Source organism: Amblyomma maculatum, chromosome 1 (assembly GCF_055883805.1).
Source record: "Amblyomma maculatum isolate TAMU_Amacu chromosome 1, ASM5588380v1, whole genome shotgun sequence".
In the NCBI taxonomy this organism is placed as follows: domain Eukaryota; kingdom Metazoa; phylum Arthropoda; class Arachnida; order Ixodida; family Ixodidae; genus Amblyomma; species Amblyomma maculatum.
In genome coordinates, this window is record NC_139344.1 from 405,734,637 (window position 1) to 405,758,468 (window position 23,832).

The following is a 23,832-nucleotide window of genomic DNA, read 5'->3' on the forward strand; positions in this document are numbered from 1 at the left end:
TGGTGTTGTCCATGGAGTCACGGCTTAAATGAAATTGCTGCACCATGACACACACTTGCATTGAAGATGAGCAGTTGGAGGTCATCCCGCAGATGCATTGCTTGTAGTTCAGCTTGCCATGTTAGCGACAGTTCTTGCAGAAGGTTGACACAGTTTCCGTGAGTGTGGATTCAGAGAATTTTGTTGATCAGTTTTATTGCGAAAGCAATACTATGCCAGGTTTAAACCGCTTGTCACGTGGTCCGTGGCCCCTGGACCCCCCTGATCCTCGACCTCCTTGATTAGCCTGCCACAATATTTGAATTCACGTTACCCATATGCCACGGGCAGGAGCTTCCAACTCGGGTCGCTCTTTTCATATGGGAGGGTTGATGTCAGAATCAGCCTGCCAGAACCGTTTGCATTCTCGTTACCCCTATGACACACAGGCGCGTCCATGTAGCTAGGTTAAAGGGGGCTTTATATGTGGCTGGTAGCTTACGCTCTCGCGTTATACTCTTAAGGGATGAGCTTAAGTGACCCCAATAATGTAGCACCTTAGACTGATAGGGCGTGATAGGGAAATAATGTAGCAGGCAAAAGAAGCTTCTGCCATTGCTTTCGCAATCCAACTAGGGTTAACCAGAGCTAATCCACAACTAATTTTTTTGGATACGAATTGAATAAGTATATTCGATTTATATTTAAAATTTTGAATATTCACACAGCCCTAGTAAATTAGGCTTGTGCAACCAAGTGTGTCTTGTGAAACAACCCTAAACGCACAAGGCTTGAACTACATTCATGGTTCACAATAAGTGAGCTCAACATTTTTATGCTTTGTTTCTCTTGAGACTCTTTTTCTTTCAAAATGGTTCTGCTTGATTTCGGCTCGCTGAGGACTAGCTGTACTTTTCTGTGGCTTGCCAGTAGGTGCAACTGCAGTGCCTACAGGGACGTTGTGTGTTGAGGAGATGAGAGCGAGCAGTTCCTTTTGCGCCTAATGAACTTCTCTCCTGGAATCAGAACGAAGTGCTCATAACAGAATGGGAGAACAGAGGTTGGATATCTTGGCTGAAATGGATGAGGGCAGCGAAGCCACCGAAAATTGGCTCGAGTGCCCTGCGTGGCATTTCCTCCGCAGGCGGTGTCTGCGGCAGCTGCTGGGCTGTGGCAGCGCATGGCGGATGCGAGGGACACGGAGGCACGCATGACGCACGACGGATACCTCAAGCTGTTCCAGTTGCGAAAACCGTCCCTCGGCTCCTACGATGCCATCTTTGTGGATGAGGCACAGGACTGCAACCCCGGTACGCACCCTCACATGCTGCTATTTTTAATTACCTTCAAATGATGTTTGCCTCGCTGCCTCGAGACTACTGAGTGCACTTCTTTCACACAGTTACTTTCATATCTACAGCACGATAAATGAGACAAGAGAGAAAACATATGACGAATCTTGTGTCACTTGTCACAATTGCTATTTTTTACTGCATCTGCCTGGCTATTCGCTTTCCTTTCGATGTTGGATAGCGTTGCTGCTGCTCATCCTGTGCTGACAAATCTGTCTCTGTGCATTTGTGGCTAACGTTATGCAACAACAAAAATTGTTATATTTTTTTTGCTTGAGTGAAGTCACTTCTGAAATGCGCTTGCGCCCTGGAGGTTCATTCTCTAACTAATTAATATTAAAGGCCAAAGGTAGGGGAAGCAGTGGTCTTTAAACTATTGCTCACCATTCCTGAGCAGTTTTCGCAGCGGAGTGTTTTCGATTCTGGAAGGTGATTGTACAGTGAAAGCTCGTTAATTCAAACCTCGATAATTCGAACTATACTACTTGGTCCGGCCAAGCTCCATAGAGATCTGTGTATAAAAAAGCCCGTTAATTCGAACGCGAGTCGGTTCCGCTACGGATAATTCGAACTACGCGCCGCCGCGTATGGGCGGCTTGGCGCACATCACACGGCCAAAAAAAAAGGTAAAGAAACACCTCCGCGATCGGTAGGCATAATTAGAGGCTGCGCACGTCCGAAACGGGGACAGAATAAGGAACCAGGTAAAACCATGGAAGAGTGGGTAAAACTTAAATGGCGCCATGACCGGCGTGGCGGCCGGCGGCGTTGAAGGGAGGGGACGCAGCCGCGGCAAGGTCAGTGCATGGCCGCGCGGCGGCGGCTGCCTGCTCTCTCTTCTACGCAACCTCCGTAGCTCGCAACCAAATACTCGTTAATTCCAACCCTGTTAATTTGGAAATAGGGATAAGTACTGTCGCCGCGGTCCCAGCCAATGCCCATAAAAGGCTATGATCTGGGACGGGCACTATGGGTTAAACTTTTTTTTTTTTTTTTTTGCGATAGCCATCCATCCTTCCACCCATCAGTCATCAACGGAAGCACACGAGTCAGCCGCGATCATGACGCCGGCTTTTAGCACCGTTCGCTCCGATGATTGGAGTGGCAGTAGACGGTGCCGCCCGCCCAAGTCGCTCATAGCATGATAAAGCGAACGTACTGAAAAGGAGGCTTGCACAACTGGATAAGCGCTGGCACTTTGCCAAGTTCGCTTTCTTCCCCCCTGCCCGAGCTAAAGTCAAAAGATAAACACGCCGTTATCGCCGGGCAGCATCTTGACGCACTGCCAAGAAATGTGTTGTGGACCGTGAAGGCGCGAAACAGAGGGACGCGCTAACGACTGACGCCTTTATTATTATTTTTTTTTTTTTCAGATTCGTAGGCACAAATCGGGGCTGGGTGGGTTCATTATGCGAGCGAGTTCGTTACGCGACTAAATACGGTACATTTATTGTAGTACAAACGGTTTTGGTCAGTTTTTTCGAGGCCATTCGATAATTCGAACATCGGATAATTTGAACTTTTTTCCCGGTCCCTTAAAGTTCGAATTAACGAGCTTTTACTGTACTTCTTTTTGCCTTGTTTTACTTTTGTTTTTCATATTTCTGAGCATTAGAGCCAAGCTTTCTTAAAGGACTGTTAATATTTTGGGTTTTGTTCTTTCACTGCAGTGCTGATCCCCTCACAATTCTTTTGCCAGCATCTTTGTCCGTAGTGATATTGCCCAAACGCACAATGGCTCCGGCTGTTCCCATCTATAAGAAAGGAAGACTGTTCTGTTAAAAGACCGCTGCTTGACCCCATCAACGTCACCATGCTGTACCTGAAAATTTGAGAATGCAGTCGTGCATTGTTAATGTGCCCACATGGTTCCCGAGCCAAACTGGCCATATAACCTTGTCATCTATAACAATAAATTGTGAAGAAAAAATATACTGAGAAAAAAAAATTTATTAATTTTTGCTTTTCTGAATAAAGGTGGGCGCTGGAGAGTGCGAATTGCAGGGTTCGCATAGGGTCTTGAAGTCCTTTAATTCCCTTGAATTTCGAAAAACTGACCTAATGTTTTTTAAAAATATTTAACATTTGATGTACTCCATAAATTTCTTGAAGAGCAGGATTTTGATCTTCTGGGGAAAGGCTTCCTTCTTTCAGGGCACAACTCATAAGGGTAAAGGTCTCTGGCCAAGGTTTGCAGATGAGCAGTGCCTGAAGGGAGCATAACAGATGAAGAACAATGGCCCACACACTTACTCTGCCATGACATTTGTGTTGCAGTTGAATCACATATAAAGGAGCGGCATGCAGAAGCCACTGTTAGGCTTCAAGGGAAAAGAACAAATGGCAGGAAAATAGGAGCCAAAGCCATAAGCCACTCTTACACTCTTGGGGATGGGATACTACGGAAAGCCATATCCCTCTGAACGACCAGCGACCCAGCAGGTGACCAATGGTGTTGACAGTGAACGTCCTGGCTTCGAAGTGGGTGCCATCGTGTGGCTGTGGATGGGAGACATGCCGACCACATTGTACCAAATGTGTAACAGTACACACGACCAGACCACCGTACGAAGACCAGAGGGGCGAGGATAAGACGTTTTAAACCTCCCGTGAACATAGAAGTTCACAGCTGTTACCCTGCAGTCTTCAGTTTCCACTCGCTGGCTTTCATGTAACTGAGATGAGTCAGCAAAGTGGAACCATACTGAAGTCTGTTGAAGTCTGTTGAAGTCTGAAGTCAGTTCGAAACCCGCCGCCGGACACCCACCGGTAAAATTGGGTACAAGCGTCCCCCGGCCCGGTGCCCAGCTCTTTCAGGGGTGTGCGTTTGGAAGTGGCTCTGCTAACCCTGCTGTGCTCCTTCGAGGGCTTCAAGTTTCGAACAACTAATGGCCTGCAAAGGCCGGGCTGACAGAAAAAAGGGCTTTTGCCGCACAAGGCGGACTTATTGTTCTCCGATGGCGGAACTGATCACTGCCACATCAGAGCAACTATTTGAAACCTATGACCCCCTTTCCCAAACATTTCACCCCAAAGAGCCAAGCACCAAGCCGGGGGAAAGCTTGTACCCATTGAAAAACCGGTGGGTAACCGGCGGCACCAGGGATCGAACCTGATACCTCCCAAATGCGAGGCGGATGCTCTACCACAAGGCCATCTTCAAATTCATATAGGCTGTAGGCAAGGCATGCAAAATGTCAGTGCTAGCATTCAAACTAATCATGAAATCAATGACTAAAAGTCGAGTTTCTCCTCATAACACCGAAAGACTGCAGAGAAGCTCTGTGATTACATCACGAACGGGGCTATTCCTTATTTTCGTTGCCTTTGCCCACATCCTGTCGTGCTCATTCTGATGCCGCCAAACAAAGTTTCTGTGCTCGCACGCGTCGCTGTCCTGTGCAGAGAAGCCTTATACTCATCATGGCTTTAATTGCTAATTGCATCACTGTTTCATATGCATGCTTAAACAGCCAGCTATAATCATTCAACCATTCAAAGCTCATTGAAATCTAAAATTGGTGCATTTCCCTTTAAGCTTCGATGTAACTATACTTCGTAGTTTGTCTGTATGTCTTCTACAGTTAGCTTTGAGCTAACAGATTTTGTTTATCTCTAAAAAGCGCAGCTACTTCGCTTCCAGACACACCTCTAAACGGGTACAGAGGATGGCCGGGAGAGGATGAGGAAAACAAGAACCTTCTCTATAGGAGGCCAAGGTGACAATTGACACTCATCCAGACCAAGGCTATGAGTGGGCCACTTTCCCTGTGATTCTAATGGTTCATAAATCGTCAAGATGTGGTCCCTGCTCTGAGAATTATTCTGATAGTGGAAGCCATGAAGAGACCGTTTTCTTGCAAATCTTTTAGATGGCAGGGCACTTAATTGCTTTGCCGGTCGTCTCCCAGTCTCAGGGGTGCTCTCTTATTTTCAACACTGGTATCGCTTACCCGTATGCTTTGTGCAGTGCAGCGCGAATTTTAACGCCATGCCAGGCATAAAATTGATGTTTCAGTCTTTCTGGCTTGAACATGTGGATTATGGCAAGTGGGTAAAAGCTTACTCCACCGATCTGCACAGAGCAAACTGCATTTGTACTGGAAGGCGATTGGTGTGGCCACAGAGGTGAGTTGGCAGTGAAAAGTTGCCTGGAAAATGCTGAAGCAGATCTCCAGGTCAGCGGCATCAAGAAGCTGTTGTGCTGTTGAATATTTTGTGCGTGCTGGGAAAGAATCATCTGGAATACCTGTACATGGTTAGGAGGATGGTACAAGCTCTCAGCATGCAATTTCTGACAGAGCTGTAAGCATGATCCCGTTTTGGAAGATGAGATGGTGGCATTGAAAGCGGTGACTTGCCATCAATCTTGCTTCTTGTGTGCACATGTTGCACGCATTTTTCAGCGGATGTTGTGTTGAGAAGAGCGCATACGTAGCATTCTCCTCAGCTTTAATCTAGAACGTTGTGACAGAGTGGACCGCTTTGTAGGGCTCTCGTTCCCTGTCACCTCAAAGGAGATGGAACAAGTATGTTCACGTAAAGATGTGAAATGAGGGGAGGACACGAACTTCACTTTTCTTTCAACTGCAGATGGCGCCAACGAAAAGTGCAAGCTTTTCAACAACTTCCAGCAACACATGAAAAACAATTTTCAAGTGCCACACATTTGTAATTGTAGCCTGTACACAGTGCAATTAGTTGTAATGTTGATGCTTTTCTTTCCAGCCTGTTTGCATTGGTCCACGACGCAAACAGGCTGTAGAGCTCCTCAAGATGATTTTGTTACTACAACAAAGCAAAGTATATTGCCTCTTTGCTTTACCTCATTGCTGAGTTGAGTTCATGCATGTTCTGGAGAGGATATTTTTGGTTTGGGACAACCTATTCATGTACATTGAAGCCCTTGCCTATGAAGCCCTTGCTGTACAGAGCCGGATAATATGTGCATTGGCCATGCAACTGAGAAGATATTGAAAGAGCTCGAACGCAGTCTAGAAGCTAAGTTGGCCTGGCTCTTGGGCTGGCCTTTTTTCTGCTTTGGTTCAGTGGTGGAGGCTATCTAATGTCACCAAAGCTCTGCTCAGCGAATGCAACATAATTCTTTGGACTTGCACTGCTTACCACTCATTAGAATGCATACTTTAGAGTGTGCCACTTAGGAAGGGATACAACACATATGCTGCTAGTTGCTGTGCCGTGCCTTCTGCTTTATGCTTTTGCAGATTGTATTTTGTCTGTGTTTAGGAGAAGAATTTGGTCTGCCATAGCAGTGCAAGAGTCAGCTACAATGAAGGACCCTACTTTTAGATACTAGCAAGTGCATGTTCAAACCATAGAATTCTGCGATAGGGCCGTGTAGTTTGCTTTCTAAGGTGGTGTCTGTTGTGCAGCCATGCTGTCGCTGGTGCTGAACCAGCCGTGTGCCAAGGTGCTGGTTGGGGACCCCCACCAGCAGATCTACGCCTTCCGGCATGCCGTGGACGCCCTCTCCTCAGTGCCTGCCACACACACCTTCTGCCTCACACAGGTGCCGTGTGCTTGCATGGTCTGATTCTGCTGCTACTGCATACTGCTACTCTACTGCGCAAATGCGTTCAAGTTTTCATTCTTTCCGCGCTCAATTTCAGATTGGAATTTACTCCCGGATCAGGTCGTATCTGTGCCCAATTTTTCACTTGCCATCAAGAACATTATAGGAATCTGTGTTACTTTACAGGCAGTGTGCTTTATTGTGAAACTGAGTCACAAATTTTTGTCGGGTGTGTCTTTTACACTTGGCATTGGATGTGCTTCTATTCTTTTTGTTAAAGCTTTATTTTTTTTATTTTTGTTTTAGAACTGATTGTATGCTTTCACTTCCGCTTTTCTGTTTGCTTTATGTTTGCAACGATAATGCCCAATGGGCGCTGTAGGTATTTGTAATAAATAAATAAAAGCAAGGGCAGTTTTTCTTGAGAAGAGCATTGCTCTGCATAGCACACTTAACACCCAAACCTAATGTAAGGACAGACCTAAACAAACTTAGGTAATCCCCTAGTGCCTGCAGTGCATCCTTCATCAGGTGCTTTTCTTCACTTTGTGCTGCTGGTTTTGGGCACAAAACTATCTCACCTCTCAGTAAGCATCTCAAACGTCAATATGTTGGTAACTCGATACTAATACTAATCTGTTTTCTCTGTCTACCTTGCTGCTTAATTCTTGCCTACTGGCTTCTGCTTTCTCAGATGTTCTTGCCCATCACTGCTTTGGTTTCTCACTTCAGTGTTAAGTTTGCAGAGCAGGAACTTCGTATGTTTGGAATAAATAGGCACAAGTTCAAAAGTATAAAATGCAAAGATAAAAAAATGAAATGCCTATACAATCGAATCCGGATAATTCGAATTTTGGTTATATCGAACTCGTGGAATATCTCCTTGAAAATCCAATGTAAATGTATAGGAAAGCTGCGTCTATATCAAACTCAATTTCATCGGTCATTCAATATATCGAACTCCGCACCACGCATTGGACGGTGCACCTTCCCCAAAGACGATTGCATCACCCTCGACCGTTTGTCGCGTGATGTTTTCAAGCCATGCGCGGAAGGAATGAGAGGGCACAGTTCAGCAACAGCTGCTCTAGAGCAGCGCCGCGCCGAAGGTGCGTGCTTCTGCGGTGATCGTTTGCCACATGCCAGCACGTGGCATTTGCAAGCCATGCGCGTGAAGGAACGAGAGGGAAACCAATGTAGCCGTGGTGTTCGGGAGAGGGGGAAAACACGATAGAGCAAAGTGCAAGGGTGTGCCCACTCTTCTGCCGAGCTTTATCTCTCCCCTTCCTCTGTCTTTCCCGGTCTTCGTACAGTGCCACATTTCTTATAGCGCATTAGAGCAGTGAGATTTATGGTACGAATTAAATAATAAAGGCTATTTGAAATTTCAAATGCTTGCACAGTCCCGCTCAGAAGCCCAGATGGGAGGCAAGGCTGCTCGCAACCTGACTGAGACACTCTCACGCATGTGCACTCGTGGTGTCTGAAGATAGAGCTGTGGATCGAGTGTCTCATGTCAGTATTGCAGGCCAAGTGTGTTGAGAAAACAATGTGGGCTGACTCTGTGCTGGCTTTTCTAGTCTTTCAGGTTTGGGCCGGCGATTGGCTACGTGGCCTCGTGCACACTCGAGGTCCTCAAGGGCGTCACAGACAAGACTATTGTGGGGACAGAGGCCGCAGGTGAGCCCTTGTCTCACTTCCACTTTGGCCCAGGCAGCCGCCAGCATGGGTTACCTGGACATGTGCCATGCCTGCTTTCTTGTTTGGGAAGAGGCATGTACAGCATCTTTAATACATTTCTGAGAAGGGTAGAGCATCCTTCAGCTTCAGCACTGTCAGAAATATTATCATGACCATGTAGCACGCCTGGTATACTGACAAGCTGGAGCTTTAGTTGCCTTTTAGTTGTCTAGGAAGGGGAGTGGAGTGGGGGGGCGGCAGTAAAACAAGGGGAAGGGAGGCAGGGGTGCAATTTATGCACAGCAGGTAAAAGTTGAAATGCACTAAAACGAGAGTGCGAAGAAAACAGAATGAGGGGTCTTTGTCTGTTTACTCGCCTTAGCTGAGCTTCATCTTCAGCAAGCTTGCAGGTGACTTCTTGCTCAGCATCTAACATATGTTTTCATCTCAAGGCCCCTTTTCCATCTTCCCTGTAAATGCTGAGGTTATCAGTTGGTAACTTTCGAGTCTTTGTCATTCCTTTTGTCTTGGATCCTTCTGGCACGGACCTGGTCACAAGGCAAGGACAGTGTCTGCTGCACCATCTTTTGCCGCATCTTCCATTTTTTCATTGTCCCCAAAATATCTATTTCTTTCTCTGTTACCTAGTGTCACTTGGGCATGTCTTATCTTATCTCTCAATGCTATCTTATCAATGTTGCTAATGCTGTTCACCTCATTTTTTATCATCGTTCATTACATCTTGGAGGCTGCTTCTATTCTTAAGAGCAATGGATCCTTTGTGTTTCCTGCACAGGCTTGCATCTTTTCACTACTAATCACGCAGCAGTTCACTGCACTGACTTTTTCTTTGTCTGCCATGTGGCCACTCTTTACTCACTGCATTTGTGCATTCTATGATATTTATGCTTCTCTTTAGATGCGTGTCACGTCAGCAAGGACATGTGAAACTCCCTTTCAAATGTTTTGGGGTGTTCTTGCCTTGCCTCACACCAATTTTCCCTGGTATTCACACGCTTTTGCTGACTGTGCTTTCCTGGGGGACTTGCGAAGCCCTGCTGCAAAGAGGCAGTGTGGAGTGAGAGGTCTCTAACCACCGTGCACTGCTCGCTTGTCTTGGCAGCATTGAAACGGTGCACTTTTTACCAACACTGTGGGAGGCTGCAGAGCATCAGATTCACCCTCACGACTTGGCACAGACATTGTTGTTTCCACCTGCTTTGCCAAAATGCTGCGGCTGCCACTACCAAGTCTCAGGGCAGAGGTTCGAGAAATCATTTCTGTGCCTTGCTGCCTTCTCGTGCGTCAACCACCGCTTCGGGCTTTAAAAAAAAGTCCTTGTGCACGCCAGTGTATTTGCATTCTGCGAGCAAGCACGGAAAATAAAAGCTAACAGGAAGCCCCATGTAGGGTGTCTGTTGGTTTTGTCACGTGAAAACAATTGCTTTTGCACCACATTGCTGGCAATATAGTAGAGGCCGCTCTCTAGTGCAGTGAAAGAGAAGCCACCTTCTAGCGTTCCTCTTGGCCATCCCTTTACATTCGGCAGCTGAAGGGAGCATGAGGGAAGGCCACACAAGTGCTTGGTTACCTGCGTGCACCATTTTATGACACATATCTAATGAGCAGTCAAGGCAAAGTGTCAAGGTATCTGCATTTCATTAAAGAATTGAAGGGGCACTAAGAGAAGCTTGGGTTTTTTTCAAAGGTGACAGCACAGGAAACTCCAGTGAGCGCATTCTCTTCCATTAGTGTTGATCTGGTATGCAGTGGGACGTGTTTATACATGCATATGCTTTTTCCCCAAGTCTCTCGAGAGTTTTGCATGGAAGCAAGAAGGAGTGTGTGGTGGTCACTTCTCCTCTGCACAGTTCTCATCCCTCGTTTTGTCCAAATAACGATGAGGGTAAGGTATGTGTGGGGGTTAACCGTTAGAGTGACAGTGTGCTACCTTGATGCAGTTTTTTGTGGGGCACGTTTACTTTCTTAACTTCCTTTTAGTAAGCTAACCCTGAAAGAGGGTTTGGCTACACACTAGCATGAAAAAAAAAAAAAAGATTCACATTTTGATTGGAACTTGACTTTGGCCCTTCTGTTGAGTTTGAAGATAGTTCTTGATGTAAAAGCAGGAAGAGTCAGAACTGTTAGCTGTCTAAGCACAATGTAATGCAGGAATCAGGCTTTACATAAACCTTTTGGCCTCCTTCCAGAAGTGTATGCAAATGCACTTCAAATAAAGTTGCAAGTTGCATTTGGCAGCCAAAGCCCACATGCGCAGTAGACACTCATCAAAAGGAGTGCGGTTGGAACATTTGGTAGGTTTGCCGGAGATGTGCAGAAAAAAAAAAAAATCATTCGCTTGAGGCAAACTGCAAACTCTGTTAACGGTGCTTGCAGAGTGTCCGTACAGCAGCAGCAAGCAAGAAAGATAAACAAGATTTTGGGTAGAGCCCTGGGGCAGTTTTGCAGCTCGAAAGTATGACATGGCCAGATGAAAAAGAGAAAGGATGGGAAAGTAGTACCGCAATAAATGCCGCTACCATCTTTTCACTGCAAGATGTGCGCCTGGCATGTTCATACAACCTTTTCAGAGGCATTGATTTGTCCTGATATGGGGAAACATGGCCAACCTTCGACCCCAAAGTCATCCGCTTTCAAGCTTTTTCACGGCAATCACTTTAAATGCTGTGATTAGTCATACATGTTTGATTTGTCTCGTTTATTTAAAGGCATGTTCATTGTTTACCGTATCATGAGGAGCACCTAGCGTACACAGCCACACACTTGTTGTTATATAAGCTCCACTGGGGCCACAGTTTCTCTCCATTGAACTCCTTCCCTCCGAGTGTGAATTTACAGGTCCTGCTGCGTGCTGTACCTATTTCCTTGGAGCAGGGTGCTAATGTTCACTCTTGTGCATTACACTAGAGCATGTTTGAATTTAAAATTGCTAACCAAGGCCTGCTATCAGTGAGATCTTTCTTGATTTTCCGTTTCCTTTTGACGGCCGTCCTGTTTGTTACAGTAAGGTGAGCTGTTACCACTAATGTGATCTACACTTACAGTATACCGTAAAATTCTGAACAAGCACCCTTACCCTTGTATGAGCTCTCCCTAAATTCATTGTTAATTTCACATTTCCACGTTGTTCTATAAGAACCCCCTTGCTCCGTGCCCCGTTCCCGGGCAACACTGGTATCCATCCCAGTAATCGAATCCAGTCCTGCTTTGCAGCTCTTTTAGAAGCATGACTAGATTAGAAGAGATTAGAGGTGTGCGCCATGCCAGTTTTGAACGGTGCTATCCTGGGGGTCATTTCTAGTGGATACACTGCACACAAACTCTCAGAAATATCGCAAAGAAAGCAATTTTTTCGGCACCAACATGCCAGGATGTGCGCATGCCCAAAGGCTGATGGGGGATGTCGGATGACTACTGCAGGCAAGACATCTCGTGCTCGTGCACTGTTGCTGCTGCCTAGACGAAATAAGACAATCGCTAACATATATTTAAGGTGCATCGAAAGAAAATAGCGTTGGCGCTTCGATTAGTTATTCGGTGGCGGCATACTTAGAAAACTTTATCAGCCCGATCTGAGATACTGAGGTATATGAAATTTGAAATTTATGTAGACTGGGCTCTATTCTTTTCTTTTTTTGTGGGAAAGTTTTCTCAGTGCTATCCGGAATTTCGGTGCCGTTCCTGGATAGTGCTTTGCCAATACTTTCGACCTGCATGGAGGGAGGTCTTTGCTTGGAATTTTACAGCAGTCCCCACAGTTTTGTACTTTGGTGTACTTGACGAGTGCTTGGTTTTTGCCTTGGCCCTTTTCCAGATACAGTGCTGGGTATGGTGAGTGGCCAGGTGGCGGTGCTTGCACGGAGCAACCTGATGCTCTTCAACATGGCCGTCGATATTGTCTGCAATGGCCGACATACTGAACTTGGCCTTGACCATGTGCGGGGAGCCTTTGTTGGGGCAAGTGACACCACCTTCTCTGCTTAACCGCTGAGAGATGCTTAACATCACCTGCTTTTAAGGTCATCTTATGAGAATGGGCCTTGACGCCAATTTCAGCATCTGTATGCCAAACTACAAAACCTCGAAAGCAGATGAGTTGATTACTTTCTTAGTGAGCAGCTTGCTGGCCTAGCAACTGCCGTAGTTGCGGACATCATTAATTGGCTCCCAGACACGTCGTTGGCGGGCACCTTATAGAGGTTTTTTGTTTGGCACACAATCATTTCTTTTCACTTTTTTTCTTTCATACTGTGCAGCGTGTGAGCATAACGACTCTTGAGAAGTTGGAATAATTGTGTCACTAGCCTCGACGCTTCATAGGAAAGATTATTCTTGCCTATGTCATGTTGCCAAACAAATATTTGTGTTATCTATGTTCTCTGAGACGATTATTAAGAGTCATGTGATCAGGCTCCCATGTTGCTTGCCGATTACTGCATGTACTGCCCCAGAAATGCACCTTAACCAGTGGGGTCAGGGTGCAGTCACGTCTGTGGCCACTCTCTTGTTTTATCTTTATGACACTCTACCTCGGCTTGGCCGAATTTTCCACTACACAACATTAGCTAACAGAAAGTGTCCAAGGTCTTCATTGCACTGAGTTAACTGAGGAGCTTGTCAGTGTATCAAGCAGTTCTTCACATGCATCCAAATTTAACTGTATCATCCAGGTGGCAATCTATAGGAAATTACTATCACAAACTATAGGCAGCGGTGGCGTAGCGGTAGAACATCCACCTTGCATGCAAGAGGACCGGGGTTCAAATCCCGGTGCCGCGCAATTCTCCACTGGATGAAAAAAAAAAAAAAGAAAATCCACATGTCGATGGAATGGCATAAACAGGTTTGGGGTGCGACCTGATGCCGGTGAACATCTCCGGCAACACTCCCTCACCAGAACAGGAGTTGGCCACCCTGGTGCAGTAATTGGCCGCAACCTCTCATGATAAGCTCCACAAAACCCCGGCCCTCAGTCACCAGCGACTGCGGAACAACTGACCATGGCGGCGGTCAGACCTGTGACGCAGCAGGGGGTGCTAAGAATCTCTGGCTCCACTGGACAGGCCGCCATTGGAAACTGACCCTGGCAGCGTTTAATGCTAGAACCCTAGCTAGTGGAGCCAGTTTAGCAGTGCTGTTAGAGGAACTAGAGGGTATGAAATGGGATGTCATTGGGCTTAGTGAGGTTAGGAGGCCAAATGAGGCATATACTATACTGAAGGATGGGCATGTACTGTGTTATCGAGGTTTACCAGAGAGGCGACAACTAGGAGTAGGTTTCCTTGTCAATACGTATATAGCGGGTAATATAGATGAATTCTATAGTATTAATGAGAGGGTGGCAGGCATCTAATTAGGCCTAATAAGCGGTATAAACTGAAGGTTGTACAGGCCTATGCACTTACATGTAGTTATGATGACCAGGCAGTTGAAAGCTTCTACGAAGATGTACAATCGGCAATGCGAAAAGTAAAAACGCAGTATACTGTACTAATAAACGACTTCAATGCCAAGGTAGGGAAAAAGCAGGCAGGAGACAAGGCATTAGGTGACTATGGCATTGGTTCTAGGAATAGCAGGGGGGAGTTACTAGTTGAGTTTGCAGAGCGCAATAACTTACGAATCATGAATACCTTCTTCAGCAAACGGAAGAACCGGAAATGGACATGGAAAAGTCCTAACGGGGAGACTAAAAATGAAATCGACTTCATAATGTGTTCAACCCCCGCCATTATGCAAGATGTAGAGGTAATCGGGAAAGTGCGATGCAGTGACCACAGTATGGTGAGGTCCCGAATTAGCCTAAATCTGAAGAAGGAACACAACAGATTAGTAAGAAAGAAACCCATCAACGAATTAGCGGTGAGGGGGGGAGGGCAGAAGAGTTCAGGATCTCGTTACAGAATAGGTATTCAGCTCTAACCGAGGATGGCGACATTACCCTAGAAGCAAGGAACAATAATTTCAGAGATATCATTACTGAGTGCACGGTAGAAGTAGGCGGTAGGATAGTTAGAGAGGATACCGGTAAGCTGTCTAAGGAGACGAAAGATTTGATTAAGAAACGACAGAGTATGAGAGCTTCCAATCCAACAGACCAGATCGAATTAGCCGGGATATCAAAGCTAATCAATAAGCGCAAGGTGGCCGATATAAGGAAGTATAACATGGAGAAAATTGAGCATGCTGTAAAGAACGGGGGAAGCCTTAAAGCAGTAAAGAAGAAGTTGGGCATAGGCAGAAACCAGATGTATGCGATAAGGGACAAGGCGGGCAACGTCATCACGAATATGGACAAGATAGTCAAAGTAGCCGAGGAGTTCTATACAGATCTCTACAGTAGCCAAAGTAGCCAGGACCGTAATGAGATTGGCGGTAGGGAAAAACAGTCAGACGTTTCATCAGTGACGAAGGACGAAGTCAAGAAAGCACTAGAAGCTATGAAAAGGGGGAAATCAGCTGGAGAGGATCAGATAACTACAGATTTGCAGAAGGACGGGGGGTATTTCGTGCTAGAAAAACTGGCCACCCTGTATACGCAGTGCCTGGTGTCATCGACGGTACCGGAACCATGGAAGAATGCAAACATTATCCTCATTCATAAGAAAGGGGACTCTAAGGACCTTAAAAATTACAGACCAATCAGCTTACTGTCTGTTACTCAGGACAACCTTAGGACAACCTTAGGAATCAGGACAACCTTAGACTGCAATCAAGCAAAGGATCAAGTAGGGTTTCGGAAACTGTACTCTACTGTCGATCATATCTATACCATCAATCAGGTGATAGAAAAATGCTCTGAATATAACCAGCCCTTATACATAGCATTCATTGATTACGAAAAAGCATTTGACTCAGTTGAAACCTCGGCGGTGATGCAGGCATTGCGAAATCAGGGGGTAGGCGAGCCTAACGTGAAAGTGCTGGAAGATATATATAGTGGCTGCACAGCAACCATAGTTCTGCATAAAGAAAGTAACAAAATTCCGATAAAGAAAGGTGTTAGGCAAGGAGACACAATCTCCCCAGTACTATTCACAGCTTGCTTAGAGGAAGTATTCTGAGACTTGGAATGGGAGCAGTTAGGGATAAGGGTAGATGGAGAATACCTCAGTAATCTGCGATTTGCTGATGACATTGCCTTGCTAAGCAACTCGGGGGATGAACTGGAAATAATGATTGATGACCTAGACAGGAAAAGTAGAAAGGTAGGCTTGAAAATCAATATGCAGAAGACAGGTAATGATCAACAGCCTCATGAAGGAACAGCAGTTTACATTAGGTAGCGAAGTACTGGAAGTAGTAGGCAAATATGTCTACTTAGGACAGGTAGTAACCGCAGATCCGGACCACGAAAAGGAAATAACAAGAAGAATAAGATTGGGATGGAGCGCATTTGGCAAGCACTCGCAGATTATGACTAGCAGCTTACCCGTATCCCTCAAGAGGAAAGTATACAACAGCTGCATCTTACCTGTACTCACCTATGGGGCTGAAATGTGGAGGCTAAACAAGAAAGTTTTACTTAAGTTGAGGACAACCCAGAGGGCTATGGAACGAAAAATGGTAGGGGCAACATTAAGAGATAGGAAGCGTGCACAGTGGGTCAGAGAAATAACTCAAGTTACCGACATTCTAGTGGAAATTAAGAAGAAGAAATGGACATGGGCAGGACGTGTAGTGTGAAGAGAGGATAACCGATGGTCACTAAGGGTAGCAAACTGGATTCCAAGAGAAGGAAAGCGTAGCGGGGGCGGCAGAAAGTTAGGTGGGCGGATGAAATTAAGAAGTTCGCAGGGGTCAAGTGGATGCAACTAGCACAGAACCGGGTTAAGTGGAGAAATATGGGAGAGGCCTTCGCCCTGCAGTGGGCATAGTCAGGCTGATGATGATGACGATGACCATCACAGATCAAGCTTGGCAAGCCTTGCGAAGCAGAGAGAAGCCAGCTTTATGTCCCCCGTAGCTTATGAGCAGAGTGATAAAATCAGAGATAAAGCAGAAACTGATATGAGCAAAGGGGATAAGCCACCAAGATGTTCTGCTTTTGCTCCACACATCTGGCAGATTTGAATATATAATGACTGTGCATTGGGCAGCAGTCAATGTGACCGCTCACTGTGCTTGCAGGGCATCGCCAGCTATGGGTTTCAGCAAATCTTGGACATGTACCACCTCAAGTACAAGCCCGAGCAGGGTAAGGATGAATTCCAAAGTATGCTACCAGGGGGAAGGGGGAATGGGAATGAAGGGCATTGGCAGAGGGCATGGCTTCACTTTTGGCATACGCAAAGCTTGTTCAATTCAGTGGCAAACGGGAGTTGTGCAGATATTAAATATTAAAAATTAGTTGCAGATTAAAATTAAAAATTAGTTGCAGATAAAATTTCGAATTGAGCGTTTTCGCAAATATTAATGCAGGTTGTACAAACTAAAGATCAGTGCAGAAGCAGAGGTATCGCAGACAAAGTTTGTTTATTGCCCACATGAGCGGGCTTGCCAGACATTGAATAAAGGTCTCTTCGATTTGGCTGCACCGCCTGCACCAGTTCAAGGACTGCAGCACCGCCGTCCATGTTTTGCCGGGGCCGCGCGTGCTGTCTGCACTTCTTGCCTCGTTTTGTCAAGGTGGAGGACTATAATTATGGACAACTTCTCGCACTCACTCCAAAGGAGGTGCAGAAAAAAGTGCACCATGGCGTACGTGGCGCTCTGTCAAAAGCAGACGACGCGCATTTTTCTGCTCAGCTTTGTAAAGTCTGTCTCCTTCAGAACCCGGGCAGTTCATTGCTAACAGATGTGAATGGTTGCATATACTAGGTAGTTATGCTTCATACTGATGATTAATATTTCGTTCGTGGTCAGGAACAGTATTTAGTTCTGCCACATATGCAGCAGTGGCCAAGACACGGCACCTTCGTGCGCATTGTCCTATGTAGTTTTTTTTTTTTCCTTTTCTTGGTATTGTGTTGTGTGGTGCTGGTCTTGACCTAAAGAAGACGGGTGGCTGCAGTCCGTGGCCCACTTCAAACAAAAATCAGTTGCACTATTATAAGTCATTTTCGTAATGCTGTGCCAGCAATTTGCCGCTGAGTGATGGAAGTTAGAGATCCGAGTCACGCTAGCACCTTGCGGCATCAAGCTTGTCACCTATGGAGTACATAGACATTTGTTAGTCAATGTATACACCGCGCAATGAAGCACGTGCGTCTTTTCATTGGCTGGCAGAGCTTTTGGGCTGAAGGCCGGAACCCTGGATTTATTACCACTGAACCAGTCAAATCTCTTGTTTGGCAGTCTGATATAAACTAACTCGTGGCAACTGCTTACAAAGTTCTCCAGTACCCAGGCACGTGAATGGCATCTTCACAGACCAATAAACAATGCTCAGGCAACCGTGCGTTGGCGAACTTGTCGCCGTCAACGTCACTGTAGCCATAGTCATCGTCACTTTCTGAGTGCAGTAGATCTACAGCAGCTTAGAAATGGGCCGTAGTAATCGTATTATAGCAAGCAATGCATTGCCTCACACTGTGCGCACGTTAGCGTCTGCTAGGTTGCAGTCCTACATTTGTGCACTCGTTTCGGCAGCTGCCATCGGATGCCAGGATCGCGGCTCTGCCTGTACTAGGTGAACCGGCACTGCCAGGTCACGTGACCACTTGGCACCGCTTCAGCACTTTTCAGAACTAGTGCAGCCAGTGCTAGCCAATTCAAAGAGGAATCATGTAGTGTAATAGTAGTAAACTTACTTATTCATTTAAAATAGATAATAAGCCACCTACCAACAGCCACCTGCCACAATCGATGCAGTGAAATAGTGGTAAATCATGAGAAGCCCCTTTGGGAGGGAAAGTCGCTTAAAAAGTACAGTTAAACCTTGGTATAACGAACTTCAGTATAACGAAATCCTCGATATAACGAAGTTACAGGGAATAGATAACATAATTCCCATTAGAAACCGTATATTTTATCTCGATATAACGAAGTAAATGTTTCTGTAATTTCATTACAACGAAATCTTTTTTGTCTGGACAAAAATTTTGCACAGGCGACGATGGCCAAGGGAAAAGCATTGCCAGCGCGCGGCGCGCGTTCCCTTCAAGCAAGAGATAAGCGATAAGCCGCTGGAGTATTCGCGTCGCCCACCTGCTTTTTTTTTCTTCCCTCTGTCTTTTTGTTTCATCACAAATGGAGGAGAGCTGTGGCTCCGTCCCCCCCTTCCTGCTCTGCTCACTCCTTTGCTGTGATCCAAAGAACCTCTTCCCTGTGCCTGTGAATGCTGATGCGTCAGTGTGCACGCCCGTCTGTCATCCCTTCCTCGCGCGGCCGCCGCTCCCGCAGTCGTTGTTTGTGCGCTGCTTGCTGCTCGGTTTGCCGATTCTGACTCTCCTTTGCTTTGGTTTCCCGCGTGCGTTACCGCAGTCGCTGTTTGTACGCTGCTTTCTGCTCCGGTCTTCGATTCTCCTCTACGACTCTCGTTCACTTTGATTTCCCGCGTGCGCTGCCGTCATGAGTGGTTTTAAGAGAAAAGCGCCTTCACTCGAGCAAAAAGCGGCATTCTGAAAGCCGTTCCGAAAGCGAGAAAAAGACAGACGTCGCGGCTCGTTTTGTCATACCTCAGAGTACGCTCTCAACAATCTAGAAGACTAAGGACTTCATCCTCAACTCTGTAAAGTGTGGCACGAGCGCCGAGCGTAAGCGACTGAGGACAGCTGTCTACGAAGATGTAGACAAGGCTGTGTTCTCGTGGTTTATGGACGCCAGAGTGCAGAATGTGCCAGTTAGTGGGGCAATTTTGCAGCAGAAAGCAAAGGACTTCAGTTGCCTGCTTGACAAGGACGCCTTCAAGGCTAGCAGTGGCTGACAGCACCGTTTCAAGTCCCGTTACGGAATTGTCGGACGAGTGCTCTGGGGGGAGTCGACGTCGGCTGACGTGCCTGAAGCCACTACTTGGCTGGAGAAGGAAATGCCAAGACTACCGATAAAGTACCAGCCATCAGAGGTGTACAGTGCGGATAAAACTGGATTTTTTTATCAAATGCTACCAAATCGGACTCTAGCACTAAAAGGGGATCGCTGTCACGGTGGGAAGCAGAGCAAGCTGCGCCTCACAGCTCTTCGCTGCATAAACATGGATGCCACCGAAAAGCGGGTGCCACTTGTGACTGGCAAAAGTAAGAAGCCGCAATGTTTTAAGAATGCTCGGAAGCTGGAAGTTGAGTAGACTTCGAACAAGGTGTGGATGTCCTGCGACATCTTCCGTGACTGGCTCCAGGCGTTTGACGAGGAAATGGAGCGTGACGGCCGCAGTGTTTGCCTCTTGGTGGACAGGACAATTGTTCCGCCCATCACGTCGATGACGGGGAGCTGAAAAATGTCGAGCTGCGGTTTTTCTTGCTGAACTGTACTTCGCTGATTCAGCCGCTCGACCAGGGAATAATAAACAGTGTTCACTGAAGTGCTTGTATCGTCGTCGCTTGAAACGCCCCATCAAGGTGGACATTTTTCAACCTTTGGAGATGTTCGCTGCATCCTGGAAGGCGTCGAAGGACGTGATTCAGAACTAGTTCCGGAAGGGCAAGTTTGAGAATGTTGCTGCTGGAACGAGTGCCCAGAAGAACGCGACAGTGCTGAGGCCAATGAAGGAGCTCCGTTCGCTGTCCATGCTCTTGGACATGGCGAGGAAGACAATCAGGCTGGCCTCAAAGAAGCACGGAGATGCCTGGAAAGTGACGGGGCCATTCCTGACTGTCACTTTGGAGGACTTCCTTTACGCCGACAATTGCATTGTTCCTACTGAGGAAGTGACGGACGACTTCATCGTGCAAGACGTGCGGGAAACACGCAGGAGGACGCAGGCAGTGAAACTGACGCCGAAAACAGCGAAGCCCCAAACAACCGTGCAGTGCTTGACGCAATTGGCGTGCCGCAGCGTTATGCAAGTTTAACAGGACAGCAAGAAGTGATGCAATCCCTGTGGGTCTAGAACTCAGTGTGAGGCCATCTCTGATAGCTAAGCAGACGTAAAAGAAGATCACGGATTACTTTCAGAGAAAATAAAAACGGAAGTCCTTACAATTGGCAAGTACTTTGGTAATGTTACAGCATGCTAGGCACGAAACGAAATTTCATTATAACGAAGTAAACTGCTGATTTTTACAATTTTTTTTATATCAAAGTTTAACTGTAGTTTGGAGTGATAACTGTACTCAACGCACAAAGCCAAACACCATTCCGTCTCCAAATGACCTTGGTTTAACCTTGAGAAGCACAGCTCAGCAACAGATAGACTCCAAGTCCAACAAAAGTTTACTCATAGGTTAACCACCATCCACCATGGTGACCATTGTGGACATGACCTTTGGGCAAAGGCCACTAGGAGGCGTATGTGCATGACTTCTGTCTGCCTTCTGTATAAACAACAGCTGGGAGCCACTGCCTAGCCAGACACGGAAGAAAAGCCAGGATCACTGGATTGCTGTGCTCGTTACTGCAGGATGGTGGAATACGATCGCCTTGCCGGCATTACTTGCGGGGCTGCACAATTGACTAAAAAGCAGCAGCGTCAAGAGGAAGCGAGATCGAGAGAATCTTCAGAAGAACGAGTGGCCAGACATGAGCAGGACCCAGACAAAAAGCGTGCCAAGCACGTCACTGAAGCCGCTGCAGTGAGTGCATTGGCTGAGAAACAGTCAAGAGAAACCTAGCTAAACCATGATAGACAGAACTATCATTCATCAAACTAGGTTCAATCATGTTTGAATCACGCCTAACATTTTTGTGTGGCACCAGCTTTTCTTGTAGCGGGGCTAGTACCATAATGCTTTTGCATAAAACAAAAGCAACAATAAAACAAAAGCAACAGCAAGCTTGTCAGGCTGCAATGAAAGAAGTCAACGGCAGCAACATTGTTTCCAATGCTATCACATAGCATTCTTAGAGTATCTGAAGCGGCCCCAGAATTCTTTTTGTTCCTTGTTCACATTGCTACTACACAAATGGAGCATGTAGTGACTGTGAACCCATCATCCTGTGCGTGTACTGGTCACTGGAAGATGGTGCATAGTGTTGTGGTGGGCCCTCGTTTTTGACCAGTCATCAAATAAATATATTATGGTTGGCCTTACTCAGACCGCATGCCAGTTATTGGAAAAGTAGTTGAAAAGGTCATAACAAATTCAATTGAATTATAATAATTTCCAAAATACATTTCTTAATTCATCTGAATAATTGAAAGTCAGGATATTCGATATTCAAAGTTTTTAAATATTCACACATTCTTATGGGTTCAGCTCATGCGTGTGTGTCCATCCGCAGAAAGTGTAGCACTTAACCTATGAATCGAATGATGGCACGGTTCTGTTTAACTTTTAAGAAAAAAAATCATCCTCCACCGGGAATTGAACTCCTACTCCTGCAATCACCAGCCGAGCATGTTAACTGACTAAGCCACGACGTACACATGAGAAACATATCTTAATTCTCCTTATCTAGCGTCCGTGCCATCTCCTTGGCCATATGCCATGGCAAAAGGGGTGCTTGTGGTGATGTCATGCCAACGCAATTGCCATGTAGGCTGCTGCCGCTGAAATCATAGCACATCCTAGTGTGACTGATACTGTTCCTTTCTTTCCCTGCAAACCAATTGTAATTTTGTATAGCATTGCAATCAACACACGCTGAAGAAAGAAAATTTTCACTGTGTGGGCACCAGCCCCGGCCTTGCTAGTAAAAGCTCTGCAAAAGGTGCGCAGTATACAGTTAAACTTTAGTATAATGAAATCCTCAATATAACGAAGTTGCAAGGAACACATCACATAAAGCCCATTGGAAACCATGTATATTTTACCTCGATATAACGAAGTAAATTTTTATGTAATTTCATTACAACGGAATCTTCAGACAAATAAATTTTACCCAGAAGGGCAAAACTTTCGCAGAGGAGATGACGGCTAAAGGGAAAGCGTTGCCAGCGTGCGAGACTTGGGTAATTCACGCGGACGGGCCTCCCATGGCACGCGGCATTCGCACCATACAAGCAAGAGATAAGCGATAAGCCGCTGGAGTATCCGCGGCCCCACCTCCCGCTTTTTTTTTCTCTCCCTCTGTCTTTTTGCTTCGTCACAAATGGAGGAGAGCGGCGACTCTGTATCCCCCCCCTTCCCCCCCCTCCCAATTCTTGCTCTGCTCACCCCTTTCCCCTTTGCTACGATCCAAACAAACTCTTCCCCGTGCCGGCGAAGGCTGATGTGTTAGCGTGCACGCCCGTCTGTCATCCCTTTCCCGCGCGGCCGCCACTTCCGCAGGCGTTGTTTGTGCGCTGCTTGCCGCTCGGTGTGCCGATTCCAACTCTTCTTCGCTTTGGTTTCCCGCGTGCGTTGCCGCAGCAGCTGTTTGTACGCTGCTGTCTGCTCTATTCAGCGATTCTCCTTTACGACTCTCCTTCGCTTTGTCACTGCCTGGGTCAGTATCACTTCCTGGGTCCTTTGCAGGAGGACCCAGGCAGTGACACTGACGGCGAAGCCCAAAATAACCGTGAAGTGCTTGACGCAATAAACATGCTGCGGCGCTACGCGAGTTTAACAGAACAGCAAGAAGCGATGCAATCCCTGTGGGCCTATGAACGCAGCATGAGGCCATCTGTGATAGCTAAGCAGACGCAAAAGAAGGTCACGGATTACTTTCGGAGGAAATAAAAACGAAGTCCTTACAATTGGCAAGTGCTTAGGTAATGTTTCTGCATGCGAGGCACGGAATTTCGATAGAACAAAATTTCATTATAACGAAATAAACAGCCGATTTTTACGACTTTGTTATATCGAGGTTTAACTACCATGTGCAGCAGCAGCGTTCAGGCTTTTGCATTTCTCCAGTGCAGATTCTGCAATGCTCTCGGAATTTTTTATAATTTCGGGCATGATTGCCATGTCAAAACACTCTGGAGCTTAAAAGTGCACCAGGTACAAGGGCACGTGCACTGCATGCATTTCCCAAGTACAGCAATATCTTTCTTGTCATGCAGTGTTAGGGTGAGGTCACTGGCCAGAATTAACTGAAACATCGCATCGGCTGAGGCTGTTGTCAGCAAAAAGTGGAGTTTTCAGGAAAGCTCTGCTAGCAGCACAGTTGCTTGTCAGTGACCGAAGGACAAAAGCAGACTGTGCAAAATGCTCATTGGTCCTGGTTGGCAGGCATTCGTTCACAGTGCTGTAAATTCATGCGTTTGACATCCATGTCACTCGTAGTACGTACCTGTAGCGCACG

General features: G+C 46.4%; 1 protein-coding gene across 3 annotated transcripts in view; it reads left to right on the plus strand.

The window, feature by feature from the left end:
- The window catches only part of LOC146208753 (F-box DNA helicase 1-like), an 82,323-nt gene that overhangs the window by 38,650 nt on the left and 19,841 nt on the right, over positions 1-23,832 (plus strand). For all 3 annotated transcript variants that reach the window (XM_084596041.1, XM_084596048.1, XM_084596043.1), the window contains exons 11-15: positions 1,124-1,289; positions 6,725-6,861; positions 8,445-8,544; positions 12,380-12,522; positions 16,696-16,762. In XM_084596041.1, the coding sequence (XP_084452167.1) occupies positions 1,124-1,289; positions 6,725-6,861; positions 8,445-8,544; positions 12,380-12,522; positions 16,696-16,762 (613 nt within the window). The remainder of the gene's footprint in view (positions 1-1,123; positions 1,290-6,724; positions 6,862-8,444; positions 8,545-12,379; positions 12,523-16,695; positions 16,763-23,832) is intronic.